General features: G+C 42.6%; 1 protein-coding gene across 1 annotated transcript in view; it reads right to left on the minus strand.

Moving 5' to 3' along the window:
* ME1 (malic enzyme 1) overlaps window positions 1-16,050 on the minus strand; it is a 359,661-nt gene that overhangs the window by 71,932 nt on the left and 271,679 nt on the right. The window contains exon 8 of the mRNA XM_045009647.1: window positions 6,725-6,822. Coding sequence (XP_044865582.1) covers window positions 6,725-6,822 — 98 coding nt within the window. The remainder of the gene's footprint in view (window positions 1-6,724; window positions 6,823-16,050) is intronic.

Genomic DNA, 16,050 nt, shown 5'->3' on the forward strand with positions numbered 1-16,050 from the left:
AGACTAGACCATTTCTCACAGGTGTTGGTCTAACCTGTTCTCAAAAACTTCCAATTCCAAGATTCTACAACCTCCCTGGGTAATTTGTTCCAGTGCTTGACTACCCTGACAGTAAAGAAGTTTTTCCTAATTTCTAACCTAAATCTCCCTTGCTGCAATTTAAGACCATTGGTTCTTATCCTGTTCTCAGTGTATAAGGAGAACTATTGTGTCCGATGAAGTGGACTGTAGCCCACGAAAGCTTATGCTCAAATAAATTTGTAAGGCTATGGCTACATTAGCGCTTCAAAGCGCTGCCGCGGCAGCGCTCCCGCGGCAGCGCTTTGAAGCGCTAAGTGTAGTCAAAGCCCCAGCGCTGGGAGAAAGCTCTCCCAGCGCTGTCCGTACTCCAGCTCCCTGTGGGGAATAACGGACAGCGCTGGGAGCCGCGCTCCCAGCGCTAGGGCTTTGACTACACTGGCGCTTTGTAGCACCGCAATTTGCAGCGCTGCAGAGGGTGTTTTTTCACACCCTGCTGCAGCGCTGCAAATTTGCAAGTGTAGCCATACCCTTAGTCTCCAACGTGTCACAAGTACTCCTGTTCTTATTCCACATGATCACCTTCCTCTTTATAACAACTTCTTATATACTTGAAGATTGTTATGTACCCCCTCAGTCTTCTCTTCTACAAACTAAACAAACCCAGTTTTTTCAATCTTTCCTTGTAGGTCCTGTTTTCTAGGTCTTTAATCATTTTAGTTACTGTTCCTCTGGACTTTCTCCAATTTGTCCACATCTTTAGCAAAGTGTGGTGCCCAGAACTGGATACAGTATTCTAGCTGAGGTCTCATCAGTGCTGAGCAGAGTGAAAGAATGAGGCAGACACTTAGGCAGGCACAGACTGATCAGAAATTGGGTTTCTTCATAGGAGCTGCCCACTCCTAACACTCCTGCAAATACATTCCAGAATGTTTGCTTCTTTTGCAACAGTAGGACACTGTTGACTCATCTGTAGTTTGTGATCCACTATAATACCCAGATCCTTTTCACAGTACTCCTTCCTAGGCAGTGATTTCCCATTTTGTATATGTGCAAGTGATTGTTCCTTCCTAAGTGGTGTACTTTGCATTTGTCCTTATTAAGTTTCATCTTGTTTATTTCAGACCATTTTGTCAAGATCATTCTGCATACTACTAATCCTATCCTCCACAGCACTTGCAACCCCTCTCAGCTGAGTATCATCCTCAAACTTTGAGTTCTCTCTATGTCATTATCCAAATAATTTATAAAGATATTGAATAGAACAGGACCCAGGACAGATCACTGCAGGGACCCACTTGATATGCAATCCTGCTTCACTGTGAACCATTGATAACTACTCTCTGAATATAGTTTTCCAACCAGTTGTGCACTCACCTTATGTTAGATTCTTCTAGGCTATATTTCCCTAGTTTGTTTATGAGAAGCTCAGGTGAGACAGTATCAAAAGCCTTACTAAAGTAGAGAGATATCACATCTACTGCTTCCCCCCATCAACAAGGCTTATTACCCTATCAAATGAGGATATTAGGTTGGTTTGATTCAATTTGTTCTTGACAAATCCATGTTGACTGTTACTTATCACCTTATTATTGCTTAGGTGCTTACAGATTGATTGATTGATTATTTGCTCCATTATCTTTCCAGGTATTGACTGGTCTATAATTCTCTGGGTTGTCCTTATTTCCCTTTTTATAAATAGGTAGTATATTTGCCCTTTTCCAGTCCTCTGGGATCGTTCCTGTCCTCCACAAGTGTTCAGAGATAATCACTAGTGTGTCAGAAATCCCTTCGGCCAGTTCCTTGAGTATTCTAGAATGTATATCTTCAGGACCTGCCAACTTGAAGACATCTAATTTATCAAAAGTAATTCTTAACTTGTTTGTTCCCTATTTTATCCTCACATCCTACCCCATTTACACTGTTGTTCATTATGTTAGTCGTCTGATCACTACTAACCATGTTGTCTGACATTATTTGGATGTGCTTGGATCGGATTAGTAGAAAGAAGGCATTGCAGGCTCGATGGACTGCCCTGAGTTCTAGTATATTGATATGCATTCTGGACTGCTGAGGGGTCCAGATGTCCTGTACCATAAGATCAACTCTATGAGCACCCATACCTAAGAGGGAGGCATCAGTAATGATGGTTGCCTTGGGAGTCAGAGTGAGGAAAGGGATCCCCACCAAACTTTCTCTACCTTTGTCCACCTTACAAGAGAGTCCAAAACCCTGGACACAATTGTCACCTTGTTGTTGATGTTGCCCCACTCTGGTGAGTACATGGAGAGAAGCCAGTCTTGCAGGCAATGAAGATAAAGCCTAGTAAATGGCATCATGTGTGTGCATGAGGCCTATCAAAGAGGGAAAGAAAAGTTCTGATTGAAGTGCAGAGTCTGATGGTAACTTAGTGTGTGAGAGCACTCATGGCCTGAAACCTCTCAAGAGGTAGATAAGCTTTTGCTGTGGTTGAGTCCAACATCAACCTATGAAGTTTATGGATCTCATGGAGGTAAATGCAGAATTTTTGTGGTTGAGGTAGACACTTAGGCAAGGCAGCAGACTGACAGAAATTGGGTTGCCTGCTGGATTTCTTCATAGAAGCTGCCCATCAGAAGCCAATTGTCAAGGTATGGGAACACAGTAAATTCTTCTCTTCTCACCAAAGCTGCCACTACTGAAAAAACAGGGTAAAGACCCTGCTGCTCTGGCCAGTCCAAAGGGGAGGACTCTGCATTGGTAATGGTCTTGACCAAAGAGGAATCTGTGGAATGGATGAATGTCTATTTGAAAGTATGTGTCTTCCATGTCAAGAGCCATGAACCACATAACTTACTCTGAAGAGGCAATTACTGATGCCAAAGAGAACATGTGGAATTTTAGTTTTCAGATGAAAACGTTCAGCATTTGTAGGTTGAGCATCGGCCTCCACCTCACATTTTTCTTGGGGATCAGGAAGTAAGGGGAATAAATGATGTTTGATATTGAGGTGGAACCCTTTCTATGGCTCCCTAGAGGAGAATTGAGTCCAATTCCTGTCAAAGAATCTCCTTGTGAGAATGATCCCTGAAAGGGAAGTGGGAAGGGTGTTTCTGGGTAGCATTTGGTTGAAAGTTGATCAGATAGCCAACGTGAATAACTTCTAGTATCCATTTATCAGTAGTTAAGGCCCTCCAGTTGTCAGCAAATTAGATAAGGCAGCTTCCAAAAAGTTGAGGCAGAGAATGAAGAAGATTCAATAAAGGGATGCAGGCCTAGACAGTCCTGCCAAAATAAACTTTGACTGAAGGTTAGAGTAAGATGTGGTGGTGGACATTGCAGAGGCTGGGTTCCTGGGTTTATAAATCTTCTGTCTTTACTAAATGGCTCATGAGGACGTTGATGATAAAAAGGCTTAGGAGGCAGCCTCACCCTCTACCCCTGTGTGTGATGTTTTCTCTTGGGGATGGGTATAGATGTCAAGTGAGCAAAGAGTTGTCCTTGAGGGAGTGGAGAGATTCACCTGTTTTCTTATGGAATAGAATGATAGCATCAAAGGGCAGATCTTGGATGGCACTATGAACCTCTCAAGGGAAACTTGAGAATTAACCACAAGTCTCTTCTCATAGCAATGGCTGTAACATTCCCCTAGACACAATATCTGCCATGTCCAGCACTGCCTGGGTGGAAGTCTTGGCCACCAATTTGCCTTTTTCCATTAATGCCCGGAGGTGGGCTCTATCCTTCTCATGGAGCTTGTCCTTAAAATTTAGAAACTGGTAAAATCATATTTGGCAAAGAGGGCCTGATAATTTGAGATCTCGAGTTGGAGGAAGGTGAAAAAGAAGACTTTTCTCCCAGGAAGTCAAGCTGCTTCTGTCCCTTATCAGAAGGAGTAGCCTTGAGGTGTTGCTGCTTGGATCTCTCTGTAGCCACCTGCACCATCAAGGAGTTGGCCATGGGGTAAGAATAAAAACTCTCCCTCCCTAGATGAAACAAAGTAACACTTCTTGGCCTCTTAGGGATAGGAGCACAAGAAGCAGGAGTGTGCCGAACTGTCTTTTGCTGGGTCCGTGATGGCCTCATTGATGGGGAGGGCCACTCAACCTGGACCGGAAGGCTGAAAAATGTCTAGTATCCTGTGCTGAGGCTCCTGGACTTCCTTATGCTCAATCTCCAGCACTGATACCATCTCATGCATGAGCTCCTGATCTTGGTGATCTGGCAGAGACAGAGAAGATGGAGTAATTGCCTCATCTGGTAAAGACGATGAAATCGCTCCCAGAACTGTCAGAACCAGCTCACCACCTTCCTCAAAATACTCGACAGGTATGGTTGGGGATAGATAATCAATGATAAATAAGGCTTATGCACCAATCCTGAGTGTCCAGAGTAGGGCTTCCACAGCCTCCAGTAGGATGGATCAACTGACAGGAGAGGACTCCATGGCATAAAGTACCACTCTTGTCTAATCATGTCTGGCTGCAGGCCAGAATCCTGATCTTCTAGGGCTTCTGTCCAGGGCCACCTTTACCCAGAGTTGCAGGGCCTCCTGTGGAGCTTCCGACTCACTGGAAGAAAAGGCCAGATCCTGGACTACCAGTATAACTGATGGTACTGATAGCTGTGTACGGACGCTGGTGGATGAGACAGGAAAATTACTCTGAATCCTTGGGAAAGTCTCTTCCTCTGGTGTAACAACATACCTAAATAGAGATGGTCCCGATAAGAGGAGTGAATGTGGGTAAGTGACAGCAAATATGTCCTCTTGGGAGATAACCTCAGTTCGCCCTTGTGGAGTAGTCGAAACCAGAGTTACCCTGGTCACGGGGAAGTTGGATCCATCTGGAGATGTGTTGCTGTAGGTACAACAACAGCTCTAGATGTGGATGGGAACACCAGAAGCTGTTTATCTTGAGCCTTTATCACTGAAATCGATGCCAGACCAGCAGATCCATATCCTTGCATGCCACTTTCTTCTGCCAAGAAGATTTACTCAGGCTTAAGTCCTTAACGCCAATACACACAGGTTCTCCTGACTTTGATGGGATCAGGGAGGCTTCCTTTTTCTTCAGGGCAATCTTGGACCAAGATGGTTTGTCCCTATGTCTATGAGAGTGCCTGTAACGGAGTCAGGCTTGGCTACTTACTGCTCAGTGGCACCTCTTCATGGCTCATCTGGGGAATTAGCTCACCACTGTCCGCACCCTGTGAGGTGGTCACTCAACCCATTGTTCTGGTCAGGAGCCTCAGAGCCTCTCCTTTGTGTCTTAGCCTTCTGGCCAAGTCACCACCACCATCCTCCCCTTCCTGAGTATTATCAGAATCTCCTTCCTCAAAGACTCAGGCCCTCTCCATATACACTGAGCTGCTTGCACCATTCCTGCAGCGACTGGCAGGGGAACACGAGCTCTCCCTGTCTATTCCAGGTTACGATCCAGAGACCCTCAAACCAGCAGTTCAGGTCTATCCCTTTCAGAATGTACTGTTCCTTCCCCGGATGGCTCCCTACCTTGTTCTTTCTCAATCTTCTGTTCTCCCCCTTGTATCAGGAAGCATGACTGCAGGCTTACCTCATTGCAGTCCCTATCTATTGTGAAATTTCTCTCTTTATAAACACCACCCAAGTCCTTCCCCAGCTGGATTTAATTAGGCTTTAGGCTTTAGGCTTAATTAGGCTTTAGCACACCTTGCCTTTCCTCCAGGTACAACCTACAGGTTAATTTGCCTAATATACCCCTTCAGACCTTGAGGTAGACAACCTAACATAGTACCCCTTAGTTCCATGGGAAGCTTTTCTTAGAACTCTTAGCCTCTACTTCTGAGCTTGTGCTCAAAGAGGCATTGCCCACTTGCTTAGATTGATGTACGGGGTCAGTCCCCAGCCTGGACCTGACTGGGGTCTCATTGCCTTCTCCATCAGATGTTTCATTAGCCTCAGTTCCTGACCCTCACAACTTCTGGGGGGAAAAGAGTGGCAGATGCTGCACTTGGCTGAAATGTGAGCCTCCCCCAGGCAACAGAAGTAGTGTTGATGTTCATTGGGCACAGAAAAGAATTGAGGGCAAGAAGCAGTTTTTGATCCCCAGAACCCAAGCATTATCCCAGCATTCTTCGGGGGAGCGGGCGGGAAGAGAATATTCCCTGGGGAAGAAAAGGGGGGGAATAACTATCTACTATGTTGCAATAAAAAAATTACTAAAACAATTATATACAAAAATACAATATATTTACGGCAATGGCATAATACAAACAAATCTCAGGATACCAAAGATTCAGACCACGCAGCAGTTAAGACTGAACCGGAGACTGTACTCATATACCGGCATGCAGCAACCTTTATGCCCTCAGTTCAGTGCACAACAAGAACTACTGAGCATATGTGGGCCAATGAATACTGATTGTAAAAAATTCCAGACTCAGGTGCATGGTGCTCATGGGTACCCACACGTGAAATACACATAGGGGCTATCATTCAAAGAACTTGACGTTTTAATAGTGGACTATAATTTGCCCAAAGCATCCTATGAAAATACCCATCTTGATCAGATGAACTAAAGGAGTTTCAACAAAGTGTACATTTGAAGAAAGAAAATAATTTTTTTGCAGGTAATTGGTATTATTTAACCGAATAAGTATCCTGTTATGGATCATATACATGTAACTTGTTCTGAAATAAAAGCAAGGTTTTCACATGAGAAGCTTCCTTGCTGTGTAATAAAGATACCTCTCCAGCTCCCTGGAACAGTATAGTATGATCTGACAGCTTGTTCTCAGTGATGCGCAGAGCTGCTAGAAGACCTGCAACAGCCACAGCCGCTGTTCCTGAAATACAAAATGAATTCTTTTGACTACTCTTGAAATCGTAATTGCAAAGCTTTAAGTAAAAATTATCAATGATTTCAAAGCACTCATATAGCTAAAAGATGCAAATACTTGCGAGTTAGCAATTACAATACAATATACAATTACAATATAGATTGGGAGTCTTGTTTGTTTTGCTTTATTTTGTTTTTATTAAATCAAAGAGATAAACAAAACTAAGAATAAGTTCAGAATAAAGTAAAATAAAAAGATTATGATCTTGATTCTAACCTCAGCTGTGTTAGCATGTACTCTATCTTGCCAACCACACCACCTAGTGCTGAGAGTCATTTGATCAGATCAGGAGCTGAGCAAGATGAGACATGGCCAGTAATGGGAAATGCCAACTCCCATTGGCAGGATGCACACTAAATGAGGCAAGAGCTCTATAGAGACCTTTGCTTCAATGAGTGTGTAACATGAAATAAGAGAGGTTATTTACCTCTTACAGTAACTGCAGTTCTTCAAGGTGTCTTTATCTACATGGATCCCACTGTAGTTGTGTGTGCCCCATGCAAGTGAGTCCAGAATCTCAGTTGCAGCGTCCCCTGGGGCTGCACATGCACATAACACATACTCTCACACCCCTCCCGAGGGCAGAAAGGGCAGAGCAGCTCCAACCACCACTCAGTTCCTTCAGCAACACAGAATATCCCAGTTACTGTAAGGTAGGTAACCTCTCTTTCTTCTTCCAACAGTTGTCTACATGGATCCCACTGTAGATGATTGACTAGCAGTTACCTATCAAAGAGCTGGGTTTTAGGACTCCTATTTAAATAACATCTGTAGGACAGCCTTGCTGAATTGGACATCTGATCTAGAAGCTGCTGCAATGGAGTAGTAATTAGTAAAGGTATGAACAGAACCCCAAGTAGGTGCCCTACAAATCTCAGAAACAGGAACTTCCCTAAAACAAGCTGCAGATGTCACATTAGCCTTACTAGAGTGCACCATAACTCTAGAGGGAAAGGGGAGTTTATTTCCAGCACAGAAGATCTTAATGCAATCTGAAACCCACTTCGAGAGGCCCTGAAAGGACACAGTCTGACCCTGAGACCTGTTACCAAAAGCCCCCAAAAGTCTGGATGATATATGAAATGGCATTGTTCTAAAGAGGTACAAGGACAAAGCTCAGAGAACATCAAATGTATGAAATCTGGTCTAAGCAGGATGTTTATGTGGCTAGAGGAAAAATACTGGCAAATATATAATTTGATTTATATGAAAATCCAAAACAATTTTCAGTAAGTATGGTGGGTGAAGTTTTAATGAAGTCCTGTTGTCAAGGCCTATATTTCACTCATCTTGCAAGCTGAAATGATAGCTAAAAAATGCAGTTTTCATGGAAAGATGGAACAACAAAAAAACAAATGATATAGGTTCAAAGGGAGAGTCTATTAATGCTAGAAACACCACATTCAACTCCCATGTAGGAAACATTTCCTTTACTGGTGGAAATATATGAGTCAGCCCTTTCAAAAATCTTGATACAGTAGGATGGGAAAAAAACAGAATGACTCCAACATGTGGAGATTGTGACTGATATATGTAATTGAAAATCCTGAATGCTTTAGCAACAACAGGTAGTCCAAGATAAAAGAATCAGAAGACTCCCAAAGTTGAATGTCTTTCAATAGTCCACAAGTAAAAACAATTCCATTTAGTTTTATATGTTAGCCTTTCTGCTCTGAATCAAAACCTTTTGAACTGCCTTGGAACATCGTCTATCAATGGAATTCAACCAGGTAGCTTCCATGCTGTCAGATATTGCGCACCACCAGATCATGATTCTGAAAAAATGTATGGAAGAATTGGAAGTGGAAAGAGTGGATCTATTGACAGGTCAGAAAACCAAAACAGATTTGCCCAAACATTATTATATCAGCCTTATCTTGATGTATTTTCCTCTGAATTAATTACAGTGGGGGAGAGACACAGCAAAACCTTTCCCCACCAAATCAGAAAAGCATCTGCCAGTGAACCTGGACTCAGTCCTTTTTGGGAGGACCATTTACAGTGGTAGCAAATAAGTCTATTGAGGGAATCCCCCAGCTCATGAATATTTGATCCAGAATCAAATCTTTCAGTTCCCTCTGAGGAGTGACCGAGCCCTTCCCACTTTTTGTGAGTTCCTGGTAAATGAAGTGGTACCAGGTCTTAGATCCCCACTGCTCCCCAGTCCATGTCTCTTTGCGAACAGGAGCCGCTAACAGGGAGTTTCGAGAGGGAGTTCTCCAGGTGAAGGAGGCGCAAATACGGGACCCTTGAGGTAAGTGGCTGTCTGTAGTGTGTGTTTGTGTTTGGGGGTTACTTGCTGTGTGCTGAGCTTGCATTTGTCTGTCTGTCTGTTTGTTTGTTTGAAGGAGTGTGTGCTGTGGCCAGCAATTGGAAGCTGTGAGCTTCTAAACAAGGTTTGAAATCTAGAAGCCTCTGTTCATTGGCTGAGCCTTAGTCAGCGGGTGGGACTATCAGGGAGACCAGGGCTTTATAAAGCAGTGAGTCAGCGACCAGGGAGCTTTGCGACCAGGGGCTGCAAACAGGGAGTTTCAAGAGGGAGTTTGGAAGGGGTGAGGGACATGTGCCACCCTTTAAAACCTTTAAACTAAACTATAATCAAAACTTCTTGATTTAAACAAAAACCCTATCATTAATCTAGATACCTGTAGGAGAGAATACAGGCAGAAGCCCAGCAGCAGAGTGGGGGTTATCCTGTTTATTGCACTCAGTGTAGCATGTATGGCATATGTGTGCATTCCGTGCAAGGAGCTCCTGGCCCTCAGAGACCGCATTCAGGCTTTGGAGGCCAGGATGGCAGAACTGGAGGAGCTAAGGGAGGAAGAGAGGTATGTTGATGAGGCTTTCTGGGACACTGTGGAATTGTCCCACCTCCAGTCAGACAGCCCCTGCTTTGTTAAGGAGGATGAAAGGCTCAGGGAAGGAGAGCAGTCAACGGGAGCAGAGGGAAACCTTCCCATAGTTGGGACCCTCCTTCCAGATGATGTTGGGATATCCTCTCACACTGAGCTTACCTCACCAGGGGAGGGAACTCCAGTCATTAGGAAAAGGCAGGTGTTAGTAATGGGAGATTCGATCATTAGATACACAGATAGCTGGGTTTGTGATGACTGGGAAAACTGTATGGTAACTTGCCTGCCTGATGCGAAGGTTGCGGATCTCTTGAGGCATCTAGATAGACTTATGTGTAGTGCTGGGGAGGAGCCAGTGGCTGTGGTACATGTATGGACCAATGACATAGGGAAGGGTAGGAGAGACATCCTGGAGGCCAAATTTAGGCTGCTAGGAAAGAGACTGAAATCCAGGACCTCTATGGTGGCATTCTCAGAAATGCTTCCAGTTCCATGCGCAGGGCCAGGTAGGCAGGCAGAGCTTCAAAGTCTCAATGCATGGATGAGACGATGGTGTAGGGAGGAGGGGTTTAGATTTATTAGGAACTGGGGAAATTTTTGGGATGGGGGAGCCTATACAGGAAGGATGGGCTCCACCTAAACCAAAGTGGATCCAGACTGCTGGCACTTAACATTAAAAAGGCTGCAGAGCACTTTTTAAACTAAGAGATGGAGGAAAGCCGGTTGCTGCAGAGAAGCACATGGATCAGACAGAGACTTCTCTTAGAGGACAGTCTATTGATAGACATTCTCTAGGTTTTAGTCAGGAGGAGAGGATGAAAAAGGACAAAGTATGGGCCAGATCAGATGAGAAACATTCACATAAAAAAGAATCTGACACATCAGAAAAGGGCAGACAAATAAACAGTGACAAGTTTTTAAAGTGCTTGTACACAAATGCTAGAAGTCTGCATAATAAGATGGGTGAACTACAGTGCCTCGGGTTAAAGGAGGATATTGATATAATTGGCATCACAGAAACCTGGTGGAGTGAGGACAATCAATGGGATACAATCATTCTGGGGTACAAAATATATCAGAAGTACAGAACAGGTCATGCCGGGGGTGGGGGCACTATATGTGAAAGAAAATGTAGAATCAAATGAAGTGAAAAATCTTAAATGAATCCACATGTTCCATAGAATCTCTATGGATAGTAATTCCATGCGCTAATAAGAATATAACAGTAGAGATCTATTATCAACCGCCTGATCAGGACAGTGATAGTGACTATGAAATGCTAAGGGAGATTAGAGGGGCTATCAAAATAAAGAACTCAATAAGAGTGGGGGATTTCAATTATCCCCATATTGACTGGGTACATGTCACCTCAGGACGAAATGCAGAGACAAAATTTCTCGATACTTTAAATAACTGCTTCTTGGAACAGCTGGTACAGGAACCCACAAGGGGAGAGGCAATTCACAATTTAGTCCTGAGTGGAGCACAGGATCTGGTCCAAGAGGTAACTATAACAGGACCGCTTGGAAATAGTGACCATAATATAACAACATTTAACATCCCTGTGGTGGGAAGAACATCTCAACAGCCCAACACTGTTTTATTTCAGAAAGGGTAACTATGCAAAAATGAGGAGGAAAGTTAAACAGAAATTAAAAGGTACAGTTTCTAGAGTGAAATCCCTGAAAGCTGCATAGACACTTTTCAAAGACACCATAATAGAGGCCCAACTTAAATGTATACCCCAAATTAAAAAACACAGTAAAAGAACTAAAAAAGAGCCACTGTGGCTTAACAACCATGTAAAAAAAGCAGCAAGAGATAAAAAGGCATCTTTTAAAAAGTGGAAGTCAAATCCTAGTGAGGTAAATAGAAAAGAGCATAAACACTGCCAAATTAAATGTAAAAATGTAATAAGAAAAGCCAAAAAGGAATTTGAAGAACAGCTAGTCAAAAACTCAAAAGGTAACAACAAAATGTTTTTAAGTAAATCAGAAGCAGGAAGCCTGTTAAACAACCAGTGGGGCCCCTGGACGATCGAGATACAAAAGGAGCACTTAAAGATGATATAGTCATTGTGGAGAAACTAAATTAATTCTTTGCTTCAGTCTTCATGGCTGTGGATGTTAGGGAGATTCCCAAACCTGAGCCGTCCTTTATAGGTGACAAATTTGAGGAATTGTCATAGATTGAAGTGTCATTAGAGGAGGTTTGGAATTAATTGAAAAATTTAAGAGTAACAAGTCACTGGGACCAGATGGCATTCACCCAAGAGTTCTGAAAGAACTCAAATGTGAAATTGGGAACTATTAACTATGGTTTGTAACCTGTCCTTTAAATCAGCTTCTGTACCCAATGACTGGAAGATAGCTAATGTAACGCTAATATTTAAAAAGGGCTCTAGAAGTGATCCTGGCAATTAAAGACCAGTAAGTCTAATGTTAGTACCGGGCAAATTAGGTGAAACAATAGTAAAGAATAAAATTGTCAGACACATAGAACATAAATTGTTGGGCAAAAGTCAACATGGTTTCTGTAAAGGGAAATCATGTCTTACTAATCTATTAGAGTTCTTTGAAGGAGTCAACAAACATGTGGACAAGGGGGATCCAGCAGACATAGTGTACTTAGATTTCGAGAAAGCCTGTGACAAAGGGTCCTCACCGAAGGCTCTTACGTAAATTAAGTTGTCATGGGATAAGAGGGAAGAGCCTTCCATGGATTGAGAACTGGTTAAAAGACAGGGAACAAAGGGTATGACTAAATGGTAAATTTTCAGAATGGAAAGGGGTAACTAGTGGTGTTCCGCAAGGGTCAGTCCTAGGACCAATCCTATTCAACTTATTCATAAATGATCTGGAGAAAGGGGTAAACAGTGAAGTGGCAAAGTTTGCAGATGATATTAAACTGCTCAAGATAGTTAAGACCAAAGCAGACTGTGAAGAACTTCAAGAAGATCTCACAAAACTAAGTGATTGGGCAACAAAATGGCAAGTGAAATTTAATGTGGATAAATGTAAAGTAATGCACACTGGGAAAAATAAGCCCGACTATACGTACAATATGATGGGGGCTAATTTAGCTACAACTAATCAGGAAAGAGATCTTGGAGTCATCGTGGATAGTTCTCTGAATGCATTCACGCAGTGTGCAGCGGCAGTCAAAAAAGCAAACAGGATGTTAGGAATCATTAAAAAAGGGATAGAGAATAGACGGAGAATATCTTATTGCCCTTCTATAAATCCATGATACGCCCACATCTTGAATACTGCATACAGATGTGGTCTCATCTCAAAAAAGATATACTGGCATTAGAAAAGGTTCAGAGGAAGGCAACTAAAATGATTAGGGGTTTGGAACGGGTCCCATATGAGGAGAGGTTAAAGAGGCTAGGACTTTTCAGCTTGGAAAAGAGGAGACTAAGGGGGGATATGACAGAGATATATAAAATCATGAGTGGTGTGGAGAAAGTGAATAAGGAAAAGTTATTTACTTGTTCCCATAATATAAGAACTAGCGGCCATCAAATGAAATTAATGGGCAGCAGGTTTAAAACAAATAAAAGGAAGTTCTTCTTCACACAGCGCACAGTCAACCTGTGGAACTCCTTGCCTGAGGAGGTTGTGAAGGCTAGGACTATAACAGGGTTTAAAGAGAATTAGATAAATTCATGGAGGTTAAGTCCATTAATAGCTATTAGCTAGGATGGGTAAGGAATGATGTCCCTAGCCTCTGTTTGTCAGAGGGTGGAGATGGATGGCAGGAGAGAGATCACTTGATCATTACCTGTTAGGTTCACTCTCTCTGGGGCACCTGGTATTGGCCACTGTTGGCAGACAGGATGCTGGGCGGGATGGACCCTTGGTCTGACCCAGTATGGCCATTCTTATGTTTCCAGTTATCTGACTGCCTTTTGAATGATCAGTAACTGAGCCACAGGCAATTGGAGCAAATCCGCCTCCACTGGCCAGCAGAAGACACGTGGCATATGTGCTATTGGGAAGAGAGCAGGCCACACCAAAGTGGTGCTTCTTGTTGACCATAGGATGTATCAAATGGGGTGGGAAAGCAGTCAGTGGGGATGCAGGGGCACTGTATAAACTGAGTAAAGGCCCACATGTGAGTGAACAGCAGCTGCTGGACAGTGTTGCCAATCTCAGTGATTTCTTTTGAAATGTCAAAAAATTGGGCTTTTTGAAGCACACAGTCATTTGGTAATTTTTGGGCTACTGTTCACATGTGATCAGCGAAAACACAAGTTTTGAGGTTGGAAACACAAGAGAAGAATCAGTCTGGAAAATAAAAAACAGTTGTAAGCAAGGTAAGGTGAGTTGTGCCTTGCTGCGTTAGGGGGCAGCCTGTTTTGGGGTTCTTGTTTTGAATTCTAGGAAATAAAGTAGTATTACAGTGCAACCTTCTAGCAACATAACAAGAGTATTTAGAATATCTTCTTTTTCCAGTTTCTCTGGGTGTATGACGTGAACATACCAGAATGCTGGGATTCTACTTATCAGAGTGCCTGACACTCTGCTGCTAAGACACTAGGCAGGCAAATCTATTGAGTTTCAAACTATAATTATGCATTGCTGGTGTACCAATTACAGCTGGTAACCTCTAGTGAATTCTGTTTTCCCTGCAATCCTTTATTTTAAATGAAAAAGGAGTTTTCAAAATTATACTATTATAGTAATATTTTACATTTTTGCTCTGGGCATTTTTGCATGTGTTGTACAGTATGATTATCTATAGATTTCTAATTAAAGTGGCACAAATAGGTGTCACTGTAGTAATGTACTAAGATCTGAGGCATTACATTTCTTATTAATTTTACATAAGGACAACAGTTTTAAATAAACTATTGTAAAAACTCCACTTCTGTTTTCTTCAGCCATTTTTCTGTAAAATGATAATGATCTAGTTCTATTAGAGTAGCCAGCTCACTATCATTCTTTGTTGTTGGCAGTAACTGTCATCACTCCTCTTCAGCAGTTTGCCTTATTTGAAAAGGGAAAAAATGTCAGTGTGAATAGCAGATTTGTTTAACCGGAACTGCTGTGACTAATGGTATGACCTTAAATTTCACTGTGCACATCAGCTGCAGTTTCTGGAAAGACAATCAAAACACAATCTGCACCAGGCAAGTGCCAAAACATAAAATGATCTTGTGAATATTCCAGAATATGAGCAGAACTCTACTGCTATTCTAAAGACCATCACAAAGACTATGGAAAAATAAACTCAAAGTTTTGACAACAGAACATGGCATTTTTTGGGGGGGCGGGGGGGGGTTGTAAGCAGTTGTGAAAGTTAACATGCTGAAACTGAGTTTTCTAGCAGAGAGGATAAATCCCCCATTACAGCTAAATTCTAACCCATTTGAACATCACGGGTGCGAAATTTGGAAGCAAGCCCTACTTTACTGAGTTGTTTGTAATTTTCCCAAGTTTCTGTTGCAGCTCCTGTTACTGCTATCAGCAGCAGCCCTGAGACAGAAGCATGTTAACATATTATTACTTCTTATTATTAGTATGTGTTTAAGGGCAGAGCCTAAGGTTCGCAATCACAGATTGAGACCCTGTTGCTTTAGGCACTGTAGAAATGCTTACTAAAAAGACAGTCCCTACCCCAAAGAGTTTACAATCTAGGTTACAAGAAAATACAATAGGAGAGTGAAACAAAGTGGAGGATGATAGGTTTATTTTTATGGATTTTATTTCATTTTGATTTAGAAGAAATTAAAAGGTGCCCATGGCTCTGAGTGATCTCCCAACTATTTACAATTACAAAAACATAATACATTACAAGCATCTCACACTTCTGCCAAGCAGCAACACATAAATAAATACTAGCAGTCCTATATGTAGTCTGTACCTCATTCCCTCTACTTCTCCTCAAAGGCCAGGTGAAACAAATGAACTCTGCAGTATGCCCTCAAAGTCAACAAATCTGGGCTAATCTGGACTGGGGAATTTTGTATGAGGTAAAAGTACAGCAAGCACAGTTTATTACAATGAGTGTTAGGCACATCTAACACTCCCCATTCTTTCCAGCTACAGGGTGGAGAAGGCATAGGAGACAGAAAAGAGCCCCCTCTCCTCTCTTAGTCCCCAGTGAAGAAAAAAGGAAGAGCATGATCTTGGCGCTGAGGAAAAGAGTTCAGTCCCTTAGTGAAAGGGATGAAGGAGGGAAGTCCAGTGCCTAACGGTGGCATAGAAGGGAGCCTCACATGAGAAATCCACCCCTGGCTCCTTAAGAGGCCCTCTCAATAAGACCCCTCCCACCAAGTCTTTGGCTACACACATTTATGAATATTCTAGGGGCA

This window comes from Mauremys mutica, chromosome 3 (genome assembly GCF_020497125.1).
Source record: "Mauremys mutica isolate MM-2020 ecotype Southern chromosome 3, ASM2049712v1, whole genome shotgun sequence".
Lineage (NCBI taxonomy): Eukaryota > Metazoa > Chordata > Testudines > Geoemydidae > Mauremys > Mauremys mutica.